This window comes from Portunus trituberculatus, chromosome 23, assembly GCF_017591435.1.
Source record: "Portunus trituberculatus isolate SZX2019 chromosome 23, ASM1759143v1, whole genome shotgun sequence".
NCBI classification, from domain to species: domain Eukaryota; kingdom Metazoa; phylum Arthropoda; class Malacostraca; order Decapoda; family Portunidae; genus Portunus; species Portunus trituberculatus.
The window spans coordinates 16,125,720-16,141,067 of NC_059277.1; the positions used below are offsets into that span (position 1 = coordinate 16,125,720).

The 15,348-nt window shown below is 42.5% G+C and overlaps 1 protein-coding gene and 1 pseudogene across 2 annotated transcripts in view; both read right to left on the bottom strand.

Annotated features, from left to right (window-relative positions):
• Window positions 1-15,079, bottom strand: part of LOC123507961 — an 80,571-nt gene extending 65,492 nt beyond the window's left edge. Inside the window, exons 1-2 of one of the 2 annotated variants that reach the window (XR_006675843.1) lie at window positions 13,293-15,079; window positions 1,468-1,555 (exon numbers count right to left, since the gene is read on the bottom strand). Coding sequence is in view for 1 of the 2 variants with exons in the window: in XM_045261325.1 (XP_045117260.1) it covers window positions 7,467-8,066 (600 nt within the window). In the remaining variant the exon portion in view is untranslated. Of the gene's footprint in view, window positions 1-1,467; window positions 1,556-7,451; window positions 8,243-13,292 lie in introns of those variants that run through there. The other variant, XM_045261325.1, reaches the window with a different exon arrangement.
• On the bottom strand, window positions 1,526-7,105 carry LOC123507960 (annotated as a pseudogene).
• Window positions 15,080-15,348: the final 269 nt, after the last annotated feature.

Genomic DNA, 15,348 nt, shown 5'->3' on the forward strand with positions numbered 1-15,348 from the left:
AATTCATAAGTTCACTCATTTCTTCCATTGTTTCATATATCCTATTTCCCTTAATTAATTTAGTGTGATGGTCTCTCTGTTTGTCAGTTTTCCATTTATAAAAAGGCTGGGATTCCTTTTCACATCTCTTCATTACATCCTTTTCAAAATTTTTTCTTCCTTCTTATCCTGTACAGTATGGCCCCGCACTTGGTGAATCTCAGCTTGGCGAAAATCACTTTTGGCAGTAAGATGGCCACAAATCACCGAGTGCACGCTTGGCGATTTAAATTCAAACTTGGCAGTCCCCTGGCAACTACACAGTGAACCACGCGGCTCCAAGGTGACATCAGACCTCTCTCTAAACCTATCAGAATGCAGTGTGAGAGTCTCCTTCAGCCATTTTGTTTGTGCTACCCTCTGTTCTGCTAGCGTGGGAACGAATTCTGGCGATTTACCACTAACATGGCCTCTACCAGTGCAACAAGTGGTACCTGTGGGGGTAAGGATAATGGTGGTGGCGGCAAGGATGAAAGTGGATGAGGGAAACAGGAGTTACACCCTTTATAGCATGTCTTATTAGTTTTTTTCATTGTTTATTGGTCTGTTTTGTACATGTGTTCTAATATGTTAAGGCAAACAATTTTATTTCAGCTCGAAAGATGGTATTTTAGGGATCAAAAGAGGGACTTTGGCAACGACCAAAGATTGATTGAGGCATTTTTAGGCAATTTATATGGTATAAAAAATACTTGTGTTTGGCGAAATTCGCATTTAGCAGTAGTTTCACCAGACTAATTAATTCGGCAAGTGCTTGGGCTTACTGTATTTGTTTTGTGCCTCTCTATAATGCTTCCTATTTGCTTCATTCCATTGTTTCCTTAATTTTTTCCAAGCTGCATCCTTACACATTTCAACTTTTGCACATATAGCATTATACCATGTGTGTTAGCTCTCTTTTACTCTATATTCGGGAACATGCATCAAAATTATATCTTTTATGGAAGGAAAAGCTGAGGGAGACACTCTCTTAGTTGCTGTCAGCTATGTAAACGATGATCTTAGCATGGCATACAAGTAGTTTTCCATCCCTAACAGCTCAGACAACTCAAGTGACATGGACGGTGTATGAGCTATCAAGGGTACTTTAGCCAGTATATCAACCAAGCGACTTAACATACTCATTGAAAGGGCAAAAGAATAACAACTAGTACTATCAAGATAGGATGTAAAAAAATAAACAAATAAATAAAAGATAAAAATTTAAAAATAATAAATAAATTACTGAAAATGTCTGACTTATTAAATATGTGGCTTATTCAAGTCCAACTTAACTGGGGTTTACTGTAATTTGAGTTGAAAACAAAACTCTCTCTATATAGAGATTAATCAATTAATACCAAGCTGCCATAAATCTTTTATACTTTAATGGCTTGGCTATAATGGAACTCTGCATTACAACACAGCTAGATTGTGGGTAATACTCACATAGTTTCCCTCCTTTTCCCTGGACACCTGGCTTGTGGTGGCAGAAGACAATACACTGTGCCTCCCTCACACCCTGCTGTGCTGCGAACTGATTATACAAGGAGTCAAGGGTGCGTGCCTGGTCATCTCGTCCAGGGTTATACACAAACACAACACCATTGCAACCTCTCTGAATAGCTGGCCAGCAACTCTCATATCTATAAGACAAGAGTGGATATTGGAAAATAATGAAAAAAAAGGCTGTTATTGATAAGGAGAAGCAGAAATGTGTATTAGTGACATATTTAGTAAGAAAAACATTAATACAAATGGAAACATTGCTGTAATCATTTATGATGCCGCATACCTTATAAGTACACAGTCCATTAATTATACATGTTCATAACAGTGAGTACATGGCAGGTAAAAAGTGAGATGTCATAAGTTATAGACATTTACTCTGTAAGATTCAGAAAAGATTATAAGAATGCTTGGGCACAACTTAGAATGATGATGACTGCCAAAACTCTACATTTTATTGATATGAAAACCTAAGAGAGAGAGAGAGAGAGAGAGAGAGAGAGAGAGAGAGAGAGAGAGAGAGAGAGAGAGAGAGAGAGAGAGAGAGAGAGAGAGAGAGAGAGAGAGAGAGAGAGAGAGAGAGAGAGAGAGAGAGAGAGAGAGAGAGAGAGAGAGAACAATTCAGGGGAAAATATACATGTGACAGAAAATATGCACAGAGGACAGAACCTTAGTAAAAATTCTGCAAGTATTACAGACCAAGAAGGAAATTTCAGCATATAGTTCACAAAAATTTCAATAAGCTGCTGAAAGAATTATATTTATACAAAGCAAGAGGCAGCAGATTCTAAAACTGGGAGGTTCCAAACACAGTAGGAGGGTTTTAAAATATGCTAAAAACAATACTTTAGATAATTAATGGCTTGCTCCTCTGCCACCCTCACCCTCTGACATAGGCATTTTCCTTCAGTATGGAAACAGTTAACATAGTTGATATAAGTTAGTTGGCACGACTTTCATTCCAATCGCATTTATCCCCATATGAAGTTAATTTCACATATCAGTATTATGAATCTTGATTAGTATTTTCAGTTCCAATTACGATTCAAATTTGTGATTCTACTGTATCTTGCTTTTCCTTGAATACAGATAACCTTCAAGTGGTGCTTCCTGTCTTCCTGGGACTTGCCCAGTCGCTACAAATGCTACCATGATCACCCTAGTTTCAGCCTGAGGCTGCCCACTTTGCGGGTCACACAACAAGTCATAACCAGCATCTTGAACTATCGAGGTCTTCTGTGTACCTTGTTTTTACATGAATATATGGAACCTTTAAGCTGTGTTTTCTATCTTCATGGGATTTGCTTAGTCCCTACATGTGGTAGCTCAACCACCATAACTCACTGTCTCTCTTTCTACATTAAAATAGTAATAAGCATATGCCAATTATTTGCATTCATCACTATTTGAGTGCCAGTCTATGTTAACATTCAACACTAATAAGACAATTTTCCCAGCTGCAACAGCCCAAACCTAAACACATACACACACACAAAGAGAGAGAGAGAGAGAGAGAGAGAGAGAGAGAGAGAGAGAGAGAGAGAGAGAGAGAGAGAGAGAGAGAGAGAGAGAGAGAGAGAGAGAGAGAGAGAGAGAGAGAGAGAGAGAGAGAGAGAGAGAGAGAGAGAGAGAGAGAGAGAGAGAGAGAGAGAGAGAGAGAGAGAGAGAGAGAGAGAGAGAGAGAGAGATAATGTACTGCTACCAATGATTATCTGAGGTGTGGGTTTTCTTACCTACATACATATACATTTACACATATACGTACAAATACATACAAGCATACATAAACACGACCATATATATGTGTGTGTGCATATATATATATATATATATATATATATATATATATATATATATATATATATATATATATATATATATATATATATATATATATATATATATATATATATATATATATATATATATATATATATATATAGTAATACTCCGTTTAACGAACAGGATAGGGGTGTCAAAGCTGTTCGTAAAGCAAAAATTCGTTAAGCAGATGTAATTTTCCCATAAGAAATAATGAAAATGGGGGGATGCGTTCTGGGCTGGTCCCCAACATACCACATGGGTTAAAAAAAAAAAAATATATATATATATATATATATATATATATATACGTTTGGCAGCATATTGGGCCACCGGTATCCCACTACTTTTATGATGTTGTGGCAGGGCGCAACTTGAAACACTGGTCTCCCAGTTGCAGTTTATTTACAGAGCACAAAACAAACAACGCAGCAGACAGCACAGTCTCGGCGGTCACACGTACGCAGCGTTGTGTCTTCCTCTTCTCATGCCCGTCTCCTCCCCTGGTAAGGCGGCAACACATGCAGGGAGTCCCACGCACTCGCAAGGGCCCACAATTTGCCCACACAAAGTCCTTGTGCTCGATCCCATCATCTGTGAATCCCCTGCGGCATGGCCGCAGGGGATTTACGGACTTCGCTAGGTAGAACGAGGGTAGTGCTGTGTGTGGCGGCTGGTGTCCCTCTGCTGCTGCGCTCGCTAACCTGGAAAACATCGCCTCCTCTCATAGCCGCCAGCAAGCGCCACGTCAGTCTGTGGGCGGGGGGTAAACTGCCTTCAAGACAAACAAGCGGTAGTGAGCTAATGACAGCCAGTCATTCCACACTCCCCCATGATATCTAAATCACCCAGACACTCTGTCACACATCTCACACAGGTACTTAGTCACACATCAAACACCTGGTGGATTGTCTGATTCTAGCAGAACGTCTCAGCGTCACACTCCCGAGACCTTCACCGTTTCTCTTGGGATCCTCCTCCTCACGCTGCTCCTCTTGAGTAGGAAACGTAACCACCAAATCCTCGCTGTTACTGTTTGAGGTGCCGCCTACTCTGTCCCGGTGACTTGGTGGTGAAATGCAATGTCGTAGATCACGAACGTGACGAGGTGTACCATCAACTTCGGTGACTTGATCCGATACTAGTCCAGTCACGATGCCTTCTTTGTACTGCTCGTCACAGCGCACGCTGGGAGGCTTCACCCAAACTTCCTCTCCTACTTGGTGAGGGTTGTTTTCTGATGCAGGGTTGCTTCTGCTCGCGTCTTCTCCCCGCACTCTCACCGAATACCCGTACAACATGTTCGCAGGCGCAGAGGTAGACGAACAATCATCCCCGGGTGTGATGTTGTAGAGGTACACCGCTTCGGCTATAGAACATCCTTTTCTGGCCGCAATGACTTACACTGTTCTGTGGCACCTCTCAATGACACCATTTCCAGATGGTGAATACGCTCCCCGGAAGTACATATTCACGTTCCAACGTAAGGCAAATTGAGTGAACAACTTGCTGCGAAAGGCGGTGTCATTATCAGTCAGAATCTCGTCCTGTGCCCCGCGCTCCCAGAAAACTGCTTCCAACTGTTCGATGATGTTATCGCTCGTTTGTAGCCTCAGCGGGCGCCAGATAGTGAAGCGAGAAGGCCCGCAGTCTATGAGCGTGAGATATGACCTCCCTCTGCAGTGCGTGATGTCCATCCCGATCCACTGCCAGATGCCTTCCACTGAGAAACTGCCTTTATTCCACTTTACTGGTGCTGGGTCAATAGACTGGAATATCTGGCAGAAAGCGACAACAGCACGCACCTGTCTCTTTGTCACTGCTGAATTTACTCGTCATACAAAGTACAACGTTCTTCTCACCCCAGGGGGGCCACGGGAATGGTGGATTTCTGTCACTAATTGAGCAAGAAGTGTTTCGATAGCTGCCACACACACTGGTGGTGGTTTTGTGACATCGGCCGCGGACATCTTTAACCATCGCTGTGGCACATCGGTGAGGACATCTGCCTTGTTCTCACGTGAGGGCACCAGAGACACTGTAAGGGCTAGTCCGCACTCCTTAACCAGGGACATCACAATTTCAAGTCGGCGAATCAGCATCTCGCTGGCAGCTTTTGTTCTCAGCCTCGCTCGTCCAGTAAGGCGGTCATTAATCCAGTGGTGGACAGTTGAGGAATCGGTCACCACTTCAACCTTACTCATCTTCCATGCCAAAGCTAGGTTGAGTCCTTTGATGACCACATCAAGTTCGGCCATGTTGATGTGGCTGGCATCATCAGGACGCAACCAACAGGCGTCCGTGACGATCTTCCCTTCCACCTCGACTGCTGCTCCCATAGCTAACGAACTAGCATCCACCCACACTTTTGCCGCGGTTCCTCCCACATCCCATCTTCCTCGAACAGGGTCGCTCTTCAGTATCTTTCCAGCAATTTCCTCCAGGATACTTCGCAGGTCAGCATTGACGATGACGTCATCCCAGGTGTGCGTAGCTGTGTTAGCCGTTCTTTTCACGTAGGCCGCTGCTACTCTTAGCCACCCATATACTGGAAAATGGCCGGTTAACTTGCCACAGTAAGAAAAAACCGTCCGCTGCGTCAGGCGGTTAGGTACACCACTCACCTTGCCATCACGTCCCCAGACCAGCATACCACTCTCCCCCTAGACCCTCAGGCCAAGAACTCGAGCACCCTCTGCAACGCGCTCATAAGCCTTGGTGGTTAGGCCGTAGCGATGAAGGTGCTCCACCACTTGACGAGCCGTGACGATGTCCTCGTTAATGTAGACATCATCGATGTAGGACAAAGTCCCACGTTTTACGTCGGGGTCTTGTGATAACGCAGAGTTGAGGACAGCTTTCATTATCAAGGAGGCGACGTTCAGGCCAAAACCTAAATGTGTGAGACAATGCCTTCGCCTTTTATACATAACAGTTTGATACGGCCAGAGACTCGTGAATGTGCACTTGTAAGTAGGCCTGCTTTAGATCTATGACAGGCACATTCGTACCTTGCTTCCGCCACTCTCTTATTCTGTCGATGCAGACGTCAGAATCTGCCGTGTAGGTGTATGTAGGTGTTCAGCTCCCTGAAGTCAAGAACAGGCCTCACTTTTCCCTTGTGCTGCACAACTGCCATCAGAGGAATCAGTCCTTTGGCAGGACTGTGCTTGTATTCGTCGTGCGGCACCAACCATCCGTCTTCTATCCACTTATCCACCTCCTCTTCATACCATGCTCTTATATCACTTGGTACAGGATACTCCTCCACCTTGTTCAGCAGGATACCGGGTTCATCTCCCCCCGACCACTTCCATGCCGCCATCCAGGTGTTACTTACAGTATCATAGGTGACACTGAAGTCCTGCTCATCCACTTGTATGTCAGCGGTAGCGCCGGTAGCTGCACAGATCTGTGCATCCTCGATACCAAACCGTACTTGTCGATGCGCATTGACAGACACTCCCCCCAAAGCCACGACACCGTTCATCCCTAACACGAACGGGAAACCCAGAGGCTTGTCACTCACCACAAACACCTTGACATCAACAGAGGCACCATTGTCAAGTTGGAGGCGCACGACACCCGTACCCTCGCATTTCTGCTCCTCACCGCTGATGGTCAGAATTGCCACATCTTCCTTCCTCCACTTCCTGCAGCATGAGATGTGAGCCACGCACTGCGAGCACCCAGTGTCCACCAGTACCTTGCGCCAGTTCCCATCCAGCCACACCTCCACGACTGGTAGCGCCTCCATCACTGTTTGTCCAGAGAGGAGGCTGGTGCTGACGCCTCCCCTCCATGGTCGTTTCCCGGGCATGCCAAAGCGATGTGGCCCAGGACACCACAGTGGTAGCACCTCACACTATGTCTTGAAGTGCACCCAGCGCTTCTCTGGCTCCTGCTGCCATAAGTTTCTTGCCGAGCTAAGCAGTCCCTGGCAAAGTGGTTCACACCATTACAGGCGAAGCACCTTTGATCCGGACCAGTTTCTGAATTCCCACCCCTGGCGCCGAGACATACTTCGCGGACACCACCGGCACCATCGTCATGGACAACTGCCCTCGTCCACGCCAGGATTTGAGGCAGGTCAAGTGTCTCCATCCGCGAGCCCGCTCTCAGTAGTCGCCGGATACTTTCAGGAAGACCAGCGATGAAAGCACAGGCGAGCCCCTTCTCAGACACTCCTCCGAACAGTGATGCCAAGTGCCGTAACTCAGCCAGAAAGGCATCCGGACTCTCACCAGCTTGTAGCTTCGGCTGATGAACTGTTCATATGCAATATATGGATCCATCACAAAAGCGGCCAGAAGCGCCTCCTTAATCTTCTCAACTTTCTTCCTGTCTGCCTCGGCAAGCTGCAAGTATACGGCGAATGCGCCTCCAGACAGACGCAAAGGGATGACACTAGCCACATCACTGACATTGCGCAGTTTACAGATGAGCTCAAGCTTTTCTATCCATTCCACCACTGACAGCGCACCTGAGCCGTCATACTCCAGTATCAGTCTTAGGTCAAGGGAGGGCTGGTCTGCCATAATGCCTAGATAGCTTGTAGCAGGGCACAACTTGAAACACTGGTCTTCCAGTTGCAGTTTATTTACAGAGCACAAAACAAACAACGCAGCAAACAGCACAGTCTCGGCAGTCACACGTACGCAGCGTCGTGTCTTCCTCTTCTCATGCCCGTCTCCTCCCCTGGTAAGGCGGCAACACATGCAGGGAGTCCCACGCACTCGCAAGGGCCCACAATTCGCCCACACAGAGTCCTTGTGCTCGATCCCGTCGCCCGTGACTCCCCTGCTGCATGGCCTCGCAAACGAACTTCGCCGGGCAGAACGAGGGTAGTGCTGTGTGTGGCGGCTTGTGTCCCTCTGCTGCTGCGCTCGTTAACCTGGAAAACATTGCCTCCTCTCATAGCCGCCAGCAAGCGCCACGTCAGTCTGGGGTGGGTAAACTGCCTTCAAGACAAACAAGCGGTAGTGAGCTAACGACACCCAGTCATTCCACAGATGTCATACAAGTCATTGGAAGATAGAGGAGCTACGTACATATTCTCTCACATTCTCGCATTTACGTTCACAAAACAACATTTCTATGAGCTTTTTACAAACCTTGCCCCCAAGAAAGGATTGTTTTGTAATGCATAAAGTGAAATCTTACATGGAATACCAAAAAATAAAGCAAAGATGAGATCAACTACAGATGAAGCGGGAGACTCGCGGCGACTCGGCCGCTTCTTCTTGTGACCCTTTCAGCTTGGCGTGTTGTCTTTTTCCATGATATTTGTTTCCACTCCTCTATTGCTTGCAATAATGGATATCATATCTTAGTATTCATATACACTCATACCATGAGGATAACCTTGACTCTGTGGCACTGAGTGATAGTGAATTATTAATGAAATACCAGTAGTAATTCACTATTACTCAGTGCTATGGAGTCAAGGTTATCCTCATGGAATGAGCATATATGAATACTAAGATATGATATCCATTATAGCAGGCAATAGAGGAATGAAAACATAAACATCATGATGAAAGTAACATGCAAGCAAAAGTGTCACAGGAAGAAGAAGCGGCCGAGTGGCCGAGAGTCTCCCGCTTCATCTGTGGCTGATCTCATCTCTAATTTATTTTTTGGTATTCCATGTAAGATTTCACTTTATGCATTGCAAAACAATCCTTTCTTGGGGGCAAGGTTTGTTAAAAGCTAATAGAAATATTGTTTGGTGAACATAAAAGCATATATAAGACAGTAACACCACCTGGAGAGGTGGTGTTCCCAGCAATCTCAGAGCAACCTGGTAGCCACCTTGTCACCATCCCTCCAAGCGTTCATAGATGCCATTTAGCTGCAGGAGGTTGCTCTGACGTTGTTAAAGAATCTTGGATCCAGCTCCAGGAGTGATAGAGACAGAGGTGGGGAACCAGACAATCACAGCGAAGCTACTGCGTTCAGTCCCTCACCCAGCAAATTCAAACCCAGAAAATTCGCTAAATCAGATGTGGTTGTACGTTATGCAGACTTTTTGGTCTAACTTTACATAGTACGTTAAACTGCAAATTTGTTAGACGAACGTTTGTTAAGCGGAGTATTACTGTATAGGTGTACTCTTGAGTGAAAAGGTGTTCTTGGCTGAACTGTGCAAATATGCAGATGATGTACTAGGGAGGTACAATCATGTAATTGTTGATAGGCCTGCTTGAATGCATATTAATTGGACAAAATATTTGGTGTATTAAAGTATAACCTGTATTATTATGCATGCGTTTTATACAGTTATGTACAGGCAACACCCCGCTTAACGAACTGGTTATGTTCCTAAAAAATGTTCGTTAAGCAAATTTTGTTAAGCGAACCAATTATAACAAGTTTGACTCCTGACTTGATCTTCCATTGAGAGCAAACAAAGTGAGAGTGCATCATAGTACAATAAAAGGTTTAATGAAAGTAAAAATTGTGAAGTTAAACATTTAAGCAGTTTAATTTACGACTAAGTCATTATAATGTACACTAATGTATGTATGTACATGACTTTATAATGTTGATGATCTTAAATTTATGAAGGGAGGGAGAGTGGAGCAGGAAAGACACTAGCTGGCAACCTGTGGAATGTAAACAAAGGGCGCATCATTGTACCGCATACAAAACTCATGTACCAAATTTCCACAAGGCTTTCCATTTCATCCATTGCAGAGTGTTTTTTTAGCTTGCAAGGAAGATATGGTCTAACCAGCCTTCTTAATAGAGTCTCCTGACTTGAAAATAGTAGAGGCAGTAGATGGAATCAAGCCATGGTGGTGAGCAATGCTATTAGCTTTCTTGCCTCTTTTGTGTCTGTGAATAATATCCAGCTTCACTTCGAGAATAAGAGACTTCCTGGTCTGCATATATGTTCACAAAACATTTCTATTAGTTTTTTACAAGCCTTGCCCCAAAGAAAGGATTGTTTTGTAATGCATAAAGTGAAATCTGACATGGAATACCAAAAAATAAAGCAGAGATGAGATAGCCCCACAGACGAGGCGGAGACTCACGGAGACTCGATGGCTTCTTCTTCTTGTGGCCCTTTTACCTTGCGTGTTTTCTTTCACCACGATATTTATGTTACCACTCCTCTATTGCCTGCTATAATGGATATCATATCTTAGTATTCATATACGTTCATGCCATGAGGATAACCTCGCCTCTGTGGCAGTGAGTGATAGTGAATTACTAATGAAATACCGCAGTATTTCATTAGTAATTCAATATCACTCACTGCCACAGAGTCGAGGTTATCCTCATGGCATGAGCGTATATGAATACTAAGATATGATATCCATTATAGCAGGCAGTAGAGGAGTGGAAACAAATATCATGGGGAAAGAAAACACGCAAGGTAAAAGGGTCACAAGAAGAAGAAGCGACCGAGTCGCCGTGAGTCTCAGTCTCGTCTGTGGGGCTATCTCTGCTTTATTTTTTGGTATTCCATGTAAGATTTCACTTTATGCATTACAAAACAATGCTTTCTTGGGGGCAAGGTTTGTAAAAAGCTAATAGAAATGTTTTGTGAACATTAATGCATATATAAGATGGTAACACCACCTCCAGAGATGGTTCCCAGCAACCTCAGAGCAACCTGATAGCAACCTCATCACTGTCCCTCCAGGCGTTCATGGATGCCATTTCGTGGAAGGAGGTTGCTCTGACGTTAAAGAATCTTGGATCCAGCTCCAGGAGCGCTAAAGACAGAGGCAGGGAAGCAGCCAATCACAGCGAAGCTGCAGCGTTCGGTCCCTCATCCAGGAAATTCATTATCATTTACTATTGGTGCATTGATTCACATATGTTCATACTGTTTTTCCATTTTTTTTTTTCTTTTGGGCTGATCAACAATTCTTTCAGCTTTTTTTAAGAATTCCTGATTACTAGTGTGACATTATTCATATAGCTGATTGTACAGGCAACCCCCGCTTAACGAAGGGGTTACATATCTAAAACACACTTCGTTAAACGAAACTTCGTTAAGCGAACCGATTATAACAAGTTTAATCCCTGACTTTAACTTCCATTGAGAGTAAACAAAGCGAGAGTGCATCATAGTACAGTGAAAGATGTAATGAAAGTAAAAATTATGAAGTTAGGCAGTTTAATTTAAGTCATTATAATGTACACTAATGTATGTATGTATGTAACTTTATAATGTTGATGATCTTAAATTTATGAAGGGAGGGAGAGTGAAACGGGAAAGACACTAACTAGCAACCTGTGGAATGTAAACAAAGGGTGTATCATTGTATCACATACAAAACTTATATACCACATTTGAACAAGACTTTCCATTTCATACATTGTAGAGTCACAAGTTCAGGTGGTTGTTTTAGCTTGCAAGGAAGATTCGGTCTCATCAGCCTTCTTAATAGAGTCTGCTGACTTGGAAATAGTAGACAGTAAATGGAGGCAAGATGGTGGCGAGCATTGCTATAGTTTTCTCGCCTCTCTCGTGTCTGTGAATAATATACAGCTTCACTTCGAGAGTAAGAGACTTCCTGGTCTTCTTAGGAACGCTAGGCCACATTGCAGGGCGTTTTGGTGGTAAGTTGAATGAGGGAAAACGAGATGCTGTTAATGTTTTGAACAGGGGAGTGAGTGGTGAGCGTATTGTCCACGAGAGGCTTGATCTTGATCTTGATCTTGATTCCAGAGGTGTCCCAGGATTTCTCCAGGCCTTAGTATTGGCAGCTCCTGGTGTATTCTAAAGCCTGTCGGCTTGCGTGATCAGCGGGGCTTTCAAACTTGGAAAAAATTACCTGGATGAAACTTCGTCAAAGCAAATTTGGTGTTCGTTAAACAAGCAGATGGTAGTAAAATGAAACCTTTGTTGTAGCGAAATTTCGTTGTGTGAACCTTCGTTAAGCGTGGTTTGCCTGTATTATATTGTATCGGGCATTACAAGCAATCCCCACTTAACGAAGGTTCACACAACAAAGGTTTCCTTTTACTACCATCTGCTTATTTAACGAACACCAAACTCGTTTTAACAAAATTCTATCCAGGTAAATCTTTCTGAGTTTGAAAGCTTCGCCGTATCACGCAAGCTTTTTGAATACAGCAGCGCCTCTCATGGACAACACGTGCACCTAGTTCAAAACAATAACAGCGTCAGCAGCAGCTCGTCTTCCCTCCAAAACACCCTGCAATGTCACCTAGCGTTGCTAAGAAGACCAGGAAGTCTCTTACTCTCGAAGTGAAGTTGGATATCATTCACAGACACGAGAGAGGCGAGAAAACTAATAGCATTGCTTCCCACCATGGCTTGACTCCCTCTACTGTCTACCATTTTCAAGTCAGCAGACTCTATTAAGAAGGTTGGTGAGATCATATCTTCCTTGCAAGCTAAAAGAACCACCTGAACTCGTGACTCTGCAATGGATAAAATGGAAAGCCTGGTGAAAATGTGGTACATGAGTTTTGAATGCGGTACAATGATGTGCCCTTTGTTTACATTCCACAGGTTGTCAGCTAGCATATTTCCTGCTCCACTCTCCCTCCCTTCATAAATCTAAGATAATTGACATTATAAAGTTACTTACATACATACATTAGTGTACATTATAATGACTTAGTCTTAAATTAAACTGCTTAAATGTTTAACTTCATAATTTTTACTTTCATTAAACCTTTTACTATACTTTGATGCACTCTCGCTTTGCTTACTCTCAATGGAAGCTCAAGTAAAGGATTAAACTTGTTATAATTGGTTCACTTAACGAAAATTCGCTTAACGAAGGGTTTTTTAGGAACGTAACCGCTTTGTTAAGTGGAGGTTGCCTGTATTTGTGTGACTCTACAGGTTGAAATATTACTGAATAAACTTCATTGCAACATTTTGGCCTTAGTGACCCTTGATTGGTGAAACAAAAACTTAGTGCAAAACTTACAACCATTCCATATCTCACCTTCTGTCTCCACTGACATCCCACAACTCAACCTCTACCTTGGTGGTCATATTATTAACATTCAGATTGGGGATCTCAAACTCCACAATACGACATCCTTTGGTTGGACGATATCCTCCACCCCCAACTTCTCCTGCTTCACTCAGGAAGTTGGTCAAAGTAGTCTTGCCACACTACAAAGATGAAAGATATACAAATACAAACCCACATACACATATATGTACTATGGAAAGAAAAATTTTAAAGAACCTAGAAAAATTTAAGGACTTATAAAGTGGAATAAGGTGTTGAAAGACAAAGAAGTATAGAAAAATAAGAAACAATTAGATAAACAGCATGATGGAGGATTTAAATCTTTATTAATGCACAAAGTGAAAATAACCAAGTGTAGTTGATATAATGCCAGGTGTGTGAAGAACAACATGTGGAAAAAGGTGAGGAAGCAGAGAAAATAAGAAAATATGTAGAAAAGAAAATTAAAAAGCCAGAATTTACAGTAATACCTTGGAATATGAGAGAGGAAAATTGAGGATATAATGAGAAAAAAGTTGAGGAACTTAAACTTTCCTACAGATACATAGATAGCAAAAAGAAATGTAAAGATAGTATGCATTGTAAAGTTAAAAAGAGGCAGAAGGACATATGAAGCTGATAAGGAGATGAACAAGATTATGAATGAGAATTTTAAATTTGCATTTAAAAAGAAAGCAGATTTTGTAGTGCCTACAGGTGGAATATCTAATGAAGGATTAAATGAAATTAAGATGGCGAAATATGATATAAAAAATCTCCTGTGATTTAGATGCTAGAAAAGCAATATGACCAGATGATGTGTCAGAATATAGAGATCAACTGGTGTTTCTAGATTAGAAAGTCATAAATATTTCAATGAAAGAAGAAAGTATGTCCATAAATAATGTAATGCTAATGTAATGCATACTTACAAAAGCAATAACAAAATGGGCCTTCTAAACTACAGGCCAGTATCATTAACTAACATTTTGGAAATATCCTATAAAACTATAACAAAAATATTTGGGTGCAATATCTGCATGAATATGAGGTAAATACAGGTAACAGATTTAGACAAAGATCATATATTTACCTAGTTATAATTTACGGGAGGGGAGTAAGCTCATATTGACCTGTCTTTATACCTTGTTTCGTCCAACTTAGCTTTGAAACTGTTAACACTGACTGCATTTACGATGTCTATATCTAATCCATTCCAGGTGTCCACAGTTCTATGAGGGAAACTGTACTTCTTAATGTTTCTTATACACTGCACCTTCTTCAATTTCTTCCCATGTCCCCTTGTAGTCCATGTTTCCAAGTTTAAAAAGTCTCCATCCACTTTATCCAGGTTATTCACCATTCTATAAATACCTGTCAAGTCTCCCCTTTCTCTCCTACTTTCAAGTGTTGGAAATTCCAGTTTTCTCAACCGCTCCTCGTAAGTCAAATCCTTCAGTACTAACTTGGTGGCTGCCCTTTGTACCCTCTCCAATTTTCTAATATTCTTCTTAGTATGTGGGGGCCACACAATCGCTGCATACTCCAGTCTTCTTGGTCTTATCATAGAACTAATTAACTTTTTCATCATATTAGCATCCAAATATGAAAAGGCCATTTTAATTCCCCTTAACAGATTTGTTACTTCTTCCGTGTTACAATTCTGTTGAGCTTCTATGTACGTATATACGTAACTTTAAAATGTTGATGATCTTAAATTTATGAAGGGAGGGAGAGTGTAGTGGGAAAGACACTAACCGGCAAACTATGGAATGTAAACAAAGGGCGCATCATTGTATCACATACAAAACTCATGTACCACATTTCCACAAGGCTTTTCATTTTATCCATTGTAGAATCATGAGTTCAGGGGGTTCTTTTAGCTTGCAAGGAAGATACGGTCTAACCAGCCTTCTTAATAGAGTCTGCTGACTTGAAAATAGCAGAGACAGTAGATAGAGTCAAGATGGTGGCGAGCAGTGCTATTAGTTTTCTTGCCTCTCTCGTGTCTGTAAAAAATATCCAGCTTCACTTTGAGAGTAAG